This window comes from Mobula hypostoma, chromosome 4, assembly GCF_963921235.1.
Source record: "Mobula hypostoma chromosome 4, sMobHyp1.1, whole genome shotgun sequence".
Lineage (NCBI taxonomy): Eukaryota > Metazoa > Chordata > Chondrichthyes > Myliobatiformes > Myliobatidae > Mobula > Mobula hypostoma.
In genome coordinates, this window is record NC_086100.1 from 71,539,343 (window position 1) to 71,554,032 (window position 14,690).

A 14,690-nucleotide genomic window follows, 5' to 3' on the forward strand; every position below is an offset into this window, starting at 1 on the left:
TGGCAAGTCAGACTACCTAGCCAATTTTCATCTCAGAAATGCATATGATATGTTATTCAAGTAGTCATAGTCATAGTCATAGTCATACTTATACTTTATTGATCCCGGGGGAAATTGGTTTTTGTGACAGTTGCACCATAAATAATAAATAGTAATAGAACCATAAATAGTTAAATAGTAATATGTAAATCATGCCAGTAAATTATGAAATAAGTCCAGGACCAGCCTATTGGCTCAGCGCGTCTGACCCTCCAAGGGAGGAGTTGTAAAGTTTGATGGCCACAGGCAGGAATAACTTCCTATGACGCTCTGTGCTGCACCTAATAATAATAAAAAAAATAATAATAATAATACCTAATAAAGATGGCAGTTTGGTTATCAGCATTTTTTTAAAGGTAACCATCTTGATCACATTAAATCCAGCTTCCGACTCCGATATATCAACCATAATTCTTTCACCTTTCAAACCAATGATGCACACTCGATAGATCTTTCCCATTTTGGTCTCAGCAACTTCGTCTGTTAAAATGTTAAAGGTCTATTAAAATGAACTGAATTTAGTTTCACTTGCTTTACGTAACTCTTTACGCTTTACTGTTCAATGTCCTGTGAACCGGCTAGAGGAACAAGGTTAGCAAGTCAATGTCAGAAGTGGGCATAACGTTGGGATATCTCTGGGAGAGGTGGGCATAAAACAGGGCAAACTTTCCTGGGGGCCGTATTTTTAACAGAACAACAAAAAGTGTCCAAATAAAATGTTAAACATGAGGAAAAGGGATAACTCAGAGAAAATTGCACCAGCAAGGAAGTTAAAGGAATAAACCGCCTCCTTTTCGAGGGAGTGGCTGGAGGGTTTACATTTCACTGCACTTGTTGGCTTAACCTACAATCGTAGTTTCTGATCGACAAAAACCCCTCTGTTGTGCAGGTGCATCGGATAGGAACAACTGCGGAGGAATGAGCCAGGATTCCAGTTACAACAGATTGAAATTTGCTAAGCGACCAGACGAGATCACAGGTAAATCACATCACATCACATCATGAGTAAAATAAGGACAGACCCCCAACGCTGAGTTTGGGTGGGCAAAGTCACTCTAGTGTCTTGTGCACAAGTTGTTAGGGATGAGATGGAGTACCTGGAGGCACATGGCAAAATAGGCCAAGGCCAGCATGGTTTCCTGTCTGACTAACCTTCTGCAATTTTTTGAGGAAATTCCAAGCAGGGTAAACAAAGGAGATGTGGTGTACTTGGATTTTCAGAAGGCCTTTGACAAGGTGCTGCACATGAGGCTGCTTAGCAAGATAAGATTCCCATGTAGTTAAAGGGAAGTTACTCGAGTGGGTGGAGCATTAGCTGGTTGGCAGAAAACAGAGAGTGGGAATAAAGGGATCCTATTCTGGTTACCAGTGGAGTTCCACAGAGGTCGGTGTTGGGACTGCTGCTTTTTACGATGTATGTCAATGATTTGGACTGAGGTATTAATGGATTTGTGGTTAAATTTGACGATGATCCAAAGATAGGTGGAGGAGCGAGTAGTGTTGAGGAAACAGAGAGCCTGCAGAGACTTAGATAGTTTAGGGGAACAGGCAAAGAAGTGGCAAATGAAATAAACCGTTGGATGGTGTATGTCATGCAGTTAGGTGGAAGCAAAAAACAGGCAGACTATTATTTAGATGGAGAGAGATTCAAAATGCAGAGATACAAAGGGACTTGGGAGTCCCTGTGCAGGATACCCTAAAGGTTAACCTCCAGGTTAGTGGTGAAGAAGGCAAATGCAATGTTGTCACTCATTTCAGGAGGTACAGAATATACGAGCGTGAGACCAAACTTAGAGTATTGTGTGCAATTTTGTGCTCCTTATTTTAGAAAGGATACACTGACATTGGAGAGGGTTCAGAGAAGATTCACAAGAATGATTCCAGGCATGAAAGGGTTACCGTATGAGGAATGTCTGGCAGCTCTTGGGCTGTATTCCCTAGAGTTCAGGAGAATGAGGGGGGATCTCTTAGAGACATTCCGAATGTAAGAAGGCCTGAACAGATTAGATATGGCAAAGTTATTTCCCATGGTAGGGGATTCTAGGACAAGAGGGCGTGACTTCAGGATTGAAGGACATCCACTTAGAGCAGTGATGCGGAGAAATTACTTTAGTCAGAAGATGGTAAATCTGTGGAATTTGTTGCTACGAACAGCTGTGGAGGCCAAGTCATTGGGTGCATTTAAGGCAGAGATAGATAGGTTCTTGATTAGCTGGGGGAGCTGGGATGACTGGAAGAATTGGATCAGCTATGATTGAATGGCGGAACAACACTCACACCACGCTGGAGGAACTCAGCAGGTCAGGCAGCATCCGTGGAAAAGATCAGTCGACATTTCGGGCCGGATCCCAGGTTCTGGCCCGAAACGTCGACTGATCTTTTGCACGGATGGTGCCTGATCTGCTGAGTTCCTCCAGCATGTTGTGAGTGTTGCTTTGACCCCAGCATCTGCAGATTATTTTGTGTTCATTGAATGGCGGAGCAGACTTGATGGGCGGAATGGCCTACTTCTGCCCCTATTTCATATGGTCTTACATTCTTTCATTCAAACAAAATTACGTTTTAGTTTAAACCCATTAATGGTTTATGTACTCGGTCAACTGTTAGGCTAACAATTGTTTACTGTTATAATCATTTATAATTTATCTTTCTGTTACTTGTACTTGTTGTTCTGTGGATTAGCAATCAAACATTGTTGATTTATGCTGAGTTACTCTTCCATCTTGTGTCTGTGGTATCCTGATGTGCTACATCTTGTGTTCTTTGTCTCTAAATGTAAGATGGAAAGCCTGTTGGGTTTGAGCTGTCAGTTATAGTTTGCAACGAAGTTCAAAAGTCTGTCCCTTTGAGTAGGGTGTGGCTTCCTAACTATATGCCTCAGCCCAGGAAAAGCCCAGTCCCATATCCTACATCACGGACCTATGTCGCAGGATTTGCAAGGAAAGTCTGCCATATTTGATAGGACTTCAGCTATGTTGCCAAGATTTCAGTGTTCTACAAATATTACTTTCAGGTAGGAATGCATCATATAGCAGCTCTGACATTCCAACCTCATGTCCTAACTATTAATGGGCAATGGCCTCTTCCAGTGATGCAGGCACGACCTGCAGAGTTTTGGCACACTGACTGGCAAGAGGACACAAACCAAGTGAGACACTGAGAGGAAAGAGGGTCCCTAGGTTATTATCAGGGGAGCTGAGTTCGGGTGAGGTGTGGGATATTAAGATCTAGTCAGTAGACGTAAATCTGGTAGAAATAATTTTACATGCCAGTCACTATTAATAATTTGAAAGGATTTTCAAATCATAATAACCTTAATCAAATGGTTGGTGCTTCTAATTTTTTTCAGAAATAGAAACACTAAATTTAGATGATACTATTATGTTGTCTTTGTTTAAAACCCTTGGCTACTTTAGGGAGAACACAGGAATTAGTAGATGTTTGGAACATGCTGCAGTGGAGGTGACAGAAACAGATATGCAGCAGCGTAGAAGAAGAATTTAAACAGACACGTGAACTGAAAGAGTTTGACAGAACACAGACCCTATGCAAGCAGATGGGATTAGTTTAATCTGGCTTCATGGTTGGTCCGGACATAATGCACCAATGAGCCTTTTCCTGTTATGTACTTTTCTACATTCTATAACAGAAAACAACCCAGAGCTCCTTAAAATCAAATATATGTTTTGTAACCATTGGAAAATCTGTTCCTTTCTTCACTCACATTTCTAGTAGTCTCTTTACCAATCAGATCAAATTTATTGAACCATTTTATTTTGTTTTATCTAAGCAAATACTTTTAATGAAAGCACTGTTCAAGAATTTGTTGTTGGTGTATACTTAGCACCTGAAATAAATTCTGTAGTAATTCCAACAAAATGTTCTATTGCAGGAGATGATGACCCAAATGTTTACAGAGTGGAAATGTCCTGTGGACACGCTGTGGATCCCATTTCACTCACGGAATGGTGACGGACCCGTATAAGCCAGGTGGATATCACAATCAATCCTTTCTGTTATATCTCATGCTCAATCCACTTTTTAAATGGGAATGCTTTACAATATTTTTCAATGCCTATTCCAGGGTTATTTCAAATTCCACTGCCCTGCATTAATAGATGAGACAAATGAAGGATGTGGAGAGGAATGGTCCTACATGGAGGTGTGCAGACACGCATTGCTCTCTCTTGAGGAACGGCAGCTTTTTGAAGAGAGACTTGTCACTCTCGCTGCTTCAAGTTACTGGGAATACAAACAGGTAAAGCAGGACTGGCATCTAACTAACTGCTAATAAATAGTGGTCATTACTGGATTTGAGAAAGCTGTGAAGCTTGGGATGGTGTGAGAGTCTGAAGAAATGAGGTAATATTCAGGGAGGCTGAGAGGCGATGTTTTAAAAAGGAGCCACTATATAACAGAAGTTTCAACATAATAAGCCAGGGTTCTCACAAGGGTTTCCCAAAGACTATAACAATGAATAGGTTAACTGACCATTTTTCTGCAAAAGGGAACTGAGAGATTACCTGATCAAAGTGTTTAAAATTATAAGGAGATTTGAAATGATCAAAGTAGAGAAGAAATTTTCACTTGTGGAAGAATACAATTTTAGATGCCTTAATACAGAGCTTTCAAGAAGAAACCCCATCAGGAATTCATGCGAGACTAGAAAAAAATATATAGTAACTGAGAACAATTGCAAAGAAGGTGAGGAAGGTGGATGAGTACATGAAGAAATGAAGATACACTGAGGGGCTGACGTGAAATAAACTGACAAGCTTTATACATGAAAATGAGAAAACAGTCCGTGTTTCAGGCTGAGGCCCTTCTGTAGGATTGGAAAGGAAAGGTGAGGACACCAGAATAAAAACATGGAGTGGAAGGAGGACTCGCTAGAAGATGAGAGATGAACTCAGATGGGTGGAAAAGGTATAGAGTTGGAGAAGAAGGACTTTCCCATCAGACCCGCAGACAAATGGTTTTTGAACTGTTGTTGTGTAGCAGACGCCTTTGCTGAAACACGCCTTTGGAACATCAGCTGATGGTGTCTACCTCCACACCAGATCGGACGGGAGATTGTTCAGTCTGTCCCGGCTGAGGGCGAAAACCAAGGTTCGTGAAGTACTCGTCAGGGACGTGTTGTTTGCAGATGACGCGGCACTGGCAACACACTCTGAAGAGCAACTGCAACACCTCATGGACAGCTTCTCAAGAGCCTGCCAAGACTTCAGCTTGACCATCAGCCTGAGGAAGACCAAGGCATTGAGCACCCCAATGCTATTACCATCAACAACTACGAGCTGGAGGTAGTTCACGAGTTTACACCTTGGCTCCACCATCACGGACAGTCTCTCTCTAGACCCCGAGATTAACAGACGGATCGGACGAGCAGCCTCAACATTCGCCAGGCTGACAAAGAGAGTCTGGGAGAACAGAAAGCTAACGACGCACACCAAAGTTGCAGTCTATAGGGCCTGCGTCCTCAGCACACTATTTTACGGCAGCGAGACCTGGAGCCTCTACTACAGACAAGAGCAGAGTCTCAATACCTTCCACCTTCGCAGCCTGAGACGCATCGTGGACATCAAGTGGATTGACCGAGTCACCAACAGTGAGGTCCTGGCCCACGTCCAGATACCCAGCCTCGTCACCCTGCTCCAACAACACCATCTCTGCTGGCTGGGCCATGTAAACCGCATGTCAGACGGGAGGATCCCGAAAGACCTGCTGAATGGGGAACTGGCCTCCAGCAAGAGAGCACAAGGGTAGCCCCATCTTCGTTTCAAAGGTGACTGCAAGAGAGATATGAAGTCACTGAACAGGAACATCGAGAGGTGGGAGGACATTGCAAGCGATCGCTCTCGCTGGAGGCTGGAACTACGCAGAGGTCTAAAAAGAGAAGAAGAGAAGCTGAGGCTTGCTGCTGAAGAAAAGCGCACTCGCCGAGAAAACAGTACCAAGACAACACCGGAGGACAGCGCCTTCCAGTGCAGTCGCTGCAGCCGAGACTGTCACTCCCATGTGGGCCTCTACAGCCACAACAGATGCTGCTCTACCAACACAGACTGAAGCTGGACTTTCCAGGCACAGATCCATGGTCTCGCAAGACTAATGGATGCCACCACCACAAGTATAGCAGACGGACCTCTACTTTGCAGAGGCCAGGAGGCACAACCCCACTCCAGTCCATCAAAGAATTGTATCCAACCCCATCACTAACCTCATCAACTCTGGGAAAACTCCAACTTCCCTGACCCTGCACTGCTCATCTCATTTCTAGCTCCCACCCAAAATCCACAAATCCGTGTGTCTGATTAGTCCTATTGTCTCTACCTGCTTCAGCCCTACAGAACTCACGTCTGCATACCTCGACTCCATTCTATCCCACTTGGTTCAGTCCCATCCCAGCTACGTCCACAACACCTCACATGCTCTTACCCTCTTCAACAACTTAAATTCCCTGACCCCAACCACCTTATTTTCACCATGGACGCCTATACACTCTACCCCCCCCCCAACCCCATCAAGAAGGCCTTAAATCTTTCTGCAAAAGAAGACCCAACCAGTTCCCCTCTACCACCACCCTCACCCTAAACAATTTCCTCTTTGGCTCTCCTCAATCTCCCCAAACTCAAGGAGTAGCTATGGGCAACTGCATGGGTCCCAACTATGCCTGCCTTTTCAATGGCTATGTGGAATAGTCCATGTTCCCAGCCTTCCCTCGTAATGCTCCCCAACTCTTCTTGTGATACTTTGATGACTGCATTGGTGCTGCTTCTGACACCCTTGCAGAATTCGTCAATCTCATCAACTTTGCCTCCAGCTTCCAGCCTGCCCTTAAATTCACTTGGTCCATTGCTGACACCTCTCTCCTTTCTCGATCGCTTTTTCTCCATCCCTGGATACATGCTATCTACCAAACAACAACATTTATAAACCTACTAATTCCCACAGCTCTCTTGACTATCTCTCTTCTCACCCTATCTTTTGTAAAAATGCTGTTCTCTTTTCTCAGTTCCTTCATTTCCACTATATTTGTTCCAGGATGAGGCTTTCCTTTCCAGGACATCAGAGATGTCCTCCTTCTTCAAAGAATGGGATTTCCCTTCCTCTACCATTGATGCTGCCCTCACCTGCATCTCTTCCACTTCCAGACACCCACTTCTGAACAGGGTTAGAATTCCTCTTGGCCTCACCTATTATTCTCCACAATTTCTACCATCTTCAATACTAGCCAACACATCTTTACCTCTACCCCCACTCACTACTTTCCACAGGGATCACTCCCTCTTTGATTCCCATGGCCATTCTAACCTCCACCCTGACCTCCCTCCTGGCACATATCCTGGCGCACGACAAAAATGTGACACATCCTCCTCCTCATTCACATCCCTTACCTCCATTCAGGGCCCCAAGCAGTCTGACTAGGTGTGGAAACTTCACCTGTGTCTATTGTCCTCAGTGATCCCGATGTGGCCTTTTCTATATTGGTGAGACCCAATAAAAATAGGGGGACCACTTTGCTGTGCACCTCTTCTCCACCGTCAAAAGCAGAATTTCCCTTGGCCAAACACTTTAATTCCTATCCCTATTCCTGTTCTGACATGTGGTCCATGGCCTCCTCTTTTGTCACGATGAGGCTATAGTCAGGGTGGAGGAGCGACATCTGATGTTCCGTCTGGGTAGCCTCCAACTTGATGAACATTGATTTCTCCTTCCGGTAATTTTTTCCCTCACACTTGCCTGTCAGACCAAGGGCCATAAGATATAGGAGCAGAATTAGGCCATTCAGCTCATTGAGTCTGCTCTGCCATTCCATCATGTCTGAACCCGGATCCTATTCAACCCCATCCACCTGTCTCCTCGCCATATCCTTTGATCCCCTGACAGATCAGAAGATGATCAACTTCTACCTTAAATATACGCACAGACTTGGCTTCCACCAGTCTGTGGCAGAGCATTCCACATACAGTATAAGTCAGAAGTTGACATACACCTTAGCCAAATACATTTAAACTCAGTTTTTCACAATTCCAGATATTTAATCCTGGAAAACATTCCCTGTCTTAGGTCAGTTAGGATCACTATTTTATTTTAAGAATGTGAAATGTCAGAATAATAGTAGAGAGAATGATTTATTTCTGCTTTTATTTCTTTCATCACTTTCCCAGTGGGTCAGAAGTTTACATACACTTTGTCAGTATTTGGTAGCATTGCCTTTAAATTGTTTAACGTGGGTCAAACATTTTGGGTAGCCTTCCACAAGCTTCTCACAGTAAGTTACTAGAATTTTGTTCCATTCCTCCAGACAGAACTGATGTAACTGAGTCAGATTTGAAGGCCTTCTTGCTCGCACACGCTTTTTCAGTTCTGCCCACAAATTTTCTGTCTAATTGAGGTCAGGGCTTTGTGATGGCCACTCCAAAACCTTGACTTTGTTGTCCTTAAGCAATTTTGCCACAACTTTGGAGGTATGCTTGGGGTCATTGTCCATTTGGAGGACCCATTTGTGACCGAGCTTTAACTTCCTGGCTGATGTCTTGAGATGTTGTTTCAATATATCCACATAATTTTCCTTCCTCGTGATGCCATCTATTTTATGAAGTGCACCAGTCCCTCCTGAAGCAAAGCACCCCCACAACATGATGCTGCCAACCCCATGCTTCACGGTTGGGATGGTGTTCTTCGGCTTGCAAGCCTCACCCTTTTTCCTCCAAACATAACGATGGTCATTATGGCCAAACAGTTCAATTTCTGTTTCATCAGACCAGAGGACATTTCTCCAAAAAGTAAGATCTTTGTCCCTATATGCGCTTGCAAACTGTAGTCTGGCTTTTTTATGGCAGTTTTGGAGCAGTGGCTTCTTCCTTACTGAGCAGCCTTTCAGGTTATGTTGATTTAGACTCGTTTTACTGTGGATATAGATACTTGTCTACCTGTTTCCTCCAGCATCTTCACAAGGTCCTTTGCTGTTGTTCTGGGATTGATTTGCACTTTTTGCACCAAAGTACGTTCATCTCTACGAGACAGAATGCATCTCCTTCCTGAGCAGTATGACGGCTGCGTGTCCCATGGTGTTCATACTTGTGTACTATTGTTAGTACAGATGAATGTGGTACCTTCAGGCGTTTGGAAATTGCTCCCAAGAATGAACCAAACTTGACATCATTTTCTGACCTCAATCCAATAGAAAATTTGTGGGCAGAACTGAAAAAGAGTGTGCAAGCAACGAGGCCTACACACCTGACTCAGTTACACCAGTTCTGTCTGGAGGAATGGAACAAAATTCCAGCAACTTACTGTGAGAAGCTTGTGGAAAGCTATCCAAAACATTTGACCCAAGTTAAAGAATTTAAAGGAAATGCTACCAAATACTAACAAAGTGTATGTAAACTTCTGACCCACTGGGAAAGTGATGAAAGAAATAAAAGCTGAAATAAATCATTCTCTCTACTATTATTCTGACATTTCACATTCTTAAAATAAAGTAATGATCCTAACTGACCTAAGACAAGGAATGTTTTCTAGGATGAAATGTCAGGAATTGTGAAAAACTGAGTTTAAATGTATTTGGCTAAGGTGTATGTAAACTTCTGACTTCTACTGTATTTACTATTCTCTGGCTTAAGAAATTCCTCCTTTACTCTGTCCCAAAGAGTTGCCCCTGGATTTTGAGGCCCTCTAGTTCTGGATACCCCCACCCTAGGAAACATCCTCTCCACATCCTCCCTATCTCGTCTTTTCGATATTCGGTAGGTTTCAATGAGATTTCCCCGCATTCTTCTAAATTCCAGTGAGTACAGGCTCAAAGCTGCCAAACGCTCCTCTTCTTTTATTCCTCACTCTGACCTCTGACCTCTCCTCACCTGCCTATCACTTCCTCCTGGTGCCCACTCCTACTTCTCTTTCTCTCATGGTCCACTCTCCTCTGCTATCAGATCCCTTCTTCTCCAGCCTTTACCTTTGCCACCCACCTGGCTTCATCTGTCACCTTCTAGCTAGTCCTCCTTCCCTTCCCCCACTGTTTTATTCTGACATCTTTCCCTTCCTTTCCAGTCTTGAAGAAGAGTCTCAACTAGAAATGTTGAATATTTTTTCATTTCCATAGCTACCTGACCTGCTAAGTTCCTCCAGCATTTTGAGTGTGTTGATCTGGAATTCCAGCATCTGCAGAATTTATTTTGTTTAAGCTTTATATGTGGACCATACACATCCAGGTATTGTATCGCTTCTAGACTGTTAATTCTCGCCAATAGTTCAACAAAGATTTGTCAACATTTTTTTTTGTTGCTCGTGAATGTGAAAGTTCCAGTTATGTTCTAACAATGGATTCTGCATGAATTCTGTCAGGAGGAGCTTGTGGAATTCACAGTATGTAGGTTAGAAAAATAGTTCCCTGACCCTGCATAAGATTAGACAAGATACAGGATCCATGAACTTTTCAGTGCCAACTAGTGGAGTGGTGTCACAACAACAACCTTGCACCAAATGCCAATAAGATGAAAGAGCTGATTGTGGACTTCAGGAAGGGTAAGACAAGGGAACATGAACTAATCATCATAGAGAGATCAGAAGTGGAGAGAGTGAAAACTTCCAAGTCCCTGGGTGTCAAGATCTCTGAGAACCTAACCTGGTCCCAACATATTGATGCAGCTGTAAAGAAAGCAAGATAGCAACTATACTTCATCAGGAGTTTGAAGAGATTTGGTATGTCAACAGAAACACTGAAAAACTTCTGTAGATGTACCATGGAGAGCATTCTGACAGGCCGCATTCCTGTCTGGTAATGGTTCAGGGGGGTGGGGTGGTGGGCGGCTACTGCACAGGAGGAAAAAAACTGCAGAGTGTCGGAAATTTGGTCAGCTCCATCTTGAGTACTAGCCTACAAAGTACCCAGGATACTTTCAAGAAGCGGTGTCTCAGAAAGGCAGTGTCCATTATTAGGGGCCTCCAGCACCCAGGGCATGTGCTTTTTTCACTGTTGCCAAGAGGTACACACTCAGTAATTCAGGAACAGTGTCTTCGCCTCTGTCATTCGATTCCTAGATGGACATTGAAACCTCACTTTTTCAGTATATATTATTTCTGTTTATGCATGATTTTTAAATCTATTCAATATAAGTATACTGTGATTAATTTCTTTCTTTACTATTATTTTTGCTGCTTCTAAATTATGTATTGCATTGAACTGCTGCTGCTAAGTTAATAAATTTCACGACACATGCCAGTGATATTAAACCTGATCCTGATTCTGATTCTGAAATGCGATCAGTTCAGATGGATGGATTGGTTTGCACGGAGCAATTGGACCAAAGGGCCAGTTTATGTGCTGTATCAGTCAATGACTCTGTGACTCAAAGATGTGATTCCGCTGTAAATCAACGTCAGGGGAAACACAGACTCACTCAGTGACTGTGGTATAAACCCATTTGATTAAAGAATTGATCATCAGTTGAATATCACTCCAGAAATCTTTCAATGTATTTAGTACTTAGCCAATTGCTTAGGTGTAACGCTTCCGGGGGGGGGGGGGGTGAGGAGCGGGTGGGTACTGCAATAACGATTTCATGTCTAAGTTACAGCAAACTTTTAATTTGTAGGAACATCAAAAAACATCAATGCAGGAGATGCCATAACATTTCAAAGTTAAGATTACGTTATTATGCACAGTGGATTATCAGAGGTGTATGTCCTTAATTACTAATTTCATCATCTGTCTTTGATTAGTGTCCTAGGTGTGGGACTTATGTGGAACGGAAAGATGAGACGAACATATCAGTGACTTGTTCAATCTGCACGGTCAACGATGGAATCCCTTTTGAATTTTGCTGGCAATGTATGAAGGAGTGGAAAGGCCCAGCTCCACGCTCTGATAAATGTGACAATGAAGGATGCACTAATATTCAGCTGGATGCCTTGACGGAATGTCTCAAAAAAACTTTACTTTACAGCGGAATTCAAAATTGTCCTATATCCGTGCTTGTCCCACTTGTGGTTTGCTTATAGAACATAAAGATATGTGCAAATATGTCGCATGCATCAGTTGTCATGTGGAATTTTGCTTTGCCTGCCTTAACACAAAGGCAATTTGCAGTGAATCATCTGAGTATTCTTTTCATTGTGCTACACCTGTAGCCCCAAGGCAAACAAGTATTCCAGTGTGGAATCGTACTTAAGATCAGACCTGCAATCCCACTTCAGATTCCGATTCATTCGGCACTCCAAGTCCCACTCCAGGTCCCGCTCCAGCTCCCGCTCTCATTCCCGCACCAAGTCCCGCACCCGCTCCAGGACCATGTCCCGCTCCTAGTCCCGCTACACCCCCCGCTCCAATACCACGTCCCCCTCCAAGTCCTGCTCCAAATTGTATTCCGATTGCTAAACAAATTCCCGCTCGAAAACCTGTTCAGAATCCTCTAAATTCTAATTCTAATTGAACAATTCTGAAAGTAAACAATCTAGATCAGAGATTGCAGAAGGTACAAAAACGCAGAATAGTCATTTAAACATTGTAATATGCCTGACCCTTCGTTCTCTTGTGTTGGATTGTTTCTTTCATTGTTCTGATGGTGATGTGATCTGAGAATCCATAAGTGGAATAAATAATTGTCATTTCATCTTCCATAAAACACCCAGCCCTGGTTTAAGTGGACTAATGCATTATGTGTATATACGGTTTAAGAGCATAATAATCATGTCTCTTCATTTCTCTGCAACATTCTCTGTATAATGTGAGGAAATCATAATTGATCATCTTTGTGTTTAGTGTGTTCTTCTGCAGGCACTTCCCAGGCAATATTCTTGCTTTATTAAGTTTAAAAGTATTAACTTGTGAAGTGCGTCAGTATTCAAATATCCAAAAATAGGCTGGTGCATTAAGTAGTGCATCATCTTGAGTGGTAGTGTTACTAAAATATATTCAACTATTTTATAATCTTCTGTAAAATAAAATTTACATTGAACAGAGTTACGCAAAAAGGAATGTGGCGCAAGTCTAGTTAAATGAATAAATGGAAACAGAAACAAAAATAAGTTGTTCAAATCACAAAATGTAGACAAAAACCTCTGACATGTTACCCACTCACATCCATCAGATGTTTAATCCATTATAAATACTTGCGAGGAGTCTTTATAATTTAAATTATGCAACGTTTTGAAAAATGTTGGTTACTCCCTGAGAAACACAGCATCACAGGAGATGGAGAGCTTATCCTTCAGTGGTGTATACAGTCGTGAGACATAGGTTGAAGACATGAAGGGAAAAATCTAAGACACCTGAAGGGCAACTTCTTCATGCAGAAGGAGATGAGTGTATGAAACCTGTTGCCCGAGAAATTACTTGATGAATGAGTTGGGTGAAAGGGCCTGTTCCTGTGCTGAATTACTCTGTCAGTCCGTGATTGTTGCCCTTAACAGTGGTTTAAATATGTACTGTATGAATTTAAGTGTGCTGTCAATATATTTAGTAATTCCATAGACTAAAATCATCTTACAATAATACAATTAACAGATAATGATATTAGAAGATAGTTCATAGTTAAAATATTGCTCAAGCCCACATCCCTGCTAAGATATGCATTTCTAAGATCTGTAGCTAATATTTACAACATTTTAATCAGTGGTGAACCTAATGTTAACCTGCTACCAAAATAGTTGTACGGTTAACATTTGTAATGGTAGCATTGCCCACTTCCTTCTGCTATACCGTTCACATCAACTTGCTTTCATCTCTGTCTCCAGTCACTGTATCGGAACTTTTGCTGGCCATCTGACATGTGCACCAGCAGTGTTCTGCAGAGATTTCAAAGCTGGCAGGCTGGCTTACAAGATGTATGTAATCCCTGAGAAGCTTTGGGTGAGGTGCATTGCCAATTTTTGATCTTGACTTCTCCTCTTCACAGCTTACTCTTGTTGTAGCTTCATTGGGTAGGGTGACATCTAATGTACAGACATCAGACAGGGTGAATGGGGGACCCCAGAGAGACAGGGAACATGAGCTCGACAAACCCAGACAGAACCTTATATCCTACAATTGTGGTAAGCCGTCTTTACTCCTGTACTCATATCTTTTCTCAATAAAATCCAACATTTATCTTTCTAATTACTTGCTTCACCTGCAAGTTGGCTTTGATTGACTTCAGTGTGAAATTACCTGGGATCCTTTGAACATCAATATTATTCAATCTCTCAACATTTCAGAATCACTCTACTTTTCTGTATTGTGCCACATTCCTGTGCCCTCAGTCAGTTTCCCTTTATCCCACTGAAACCCCTTTTCATCCTCCTTCAGATTCTCAATGCAACCCATGTATGTCTTGTCAGCAAACCAAGAAATACAACATTTCACCCTCTCCATCAAAATGTTGCTTTAGCTTCTGAAAAGTTGAATGCCAAATACTGATTCCTGCTTTAACCGATCAGACACAGCCTGATGACCTGAGTGTGACATTCATTCCTACTGATAGGCTTCTGCCCAATTACCAGTTCCCAGTTCATGTCAGAATATTACACTGAACTCCAACCGTCTTGACACGATCTTCATTGGGACTTTATTGAAAGCCTCTAAAAGGTCAGAACATGATATCGGCTGGATCTCTGTTATCTATTCTCTAGTCATATACTCAAAAAATCTACTAAAATCATCAAATATGACA

The 14,690-nt window shown here is 42.5% G+C and overlaps 1 protein-coding gene across 1 annotated transcript; it reads left to right on the forward strand.

The window, feature by feature from the left end:
* Positions 1 to 957: 957 nt before the first annotated feature.
* LOC134345951 (uncharacterized protein DDB_G0292642-like) lies at positions 958 to 12,789 on the forward strand. The gene is given in 5 exon segments (XM_063047298.1): positions 958 to 1,018; positions 3,932 to 4,029; positions 4,124 to 4,297; positions 11,764 to 12,004; positions 12,007 to 12,789. Coding segments are annotated over 5 exon segments (780 nt in total). The 3' UTR covers positions 12,213 to 12,789.
* The last annotated feature ends 1,901 nt before the right edge of the window (positions 12,790 to 14,690 follow it).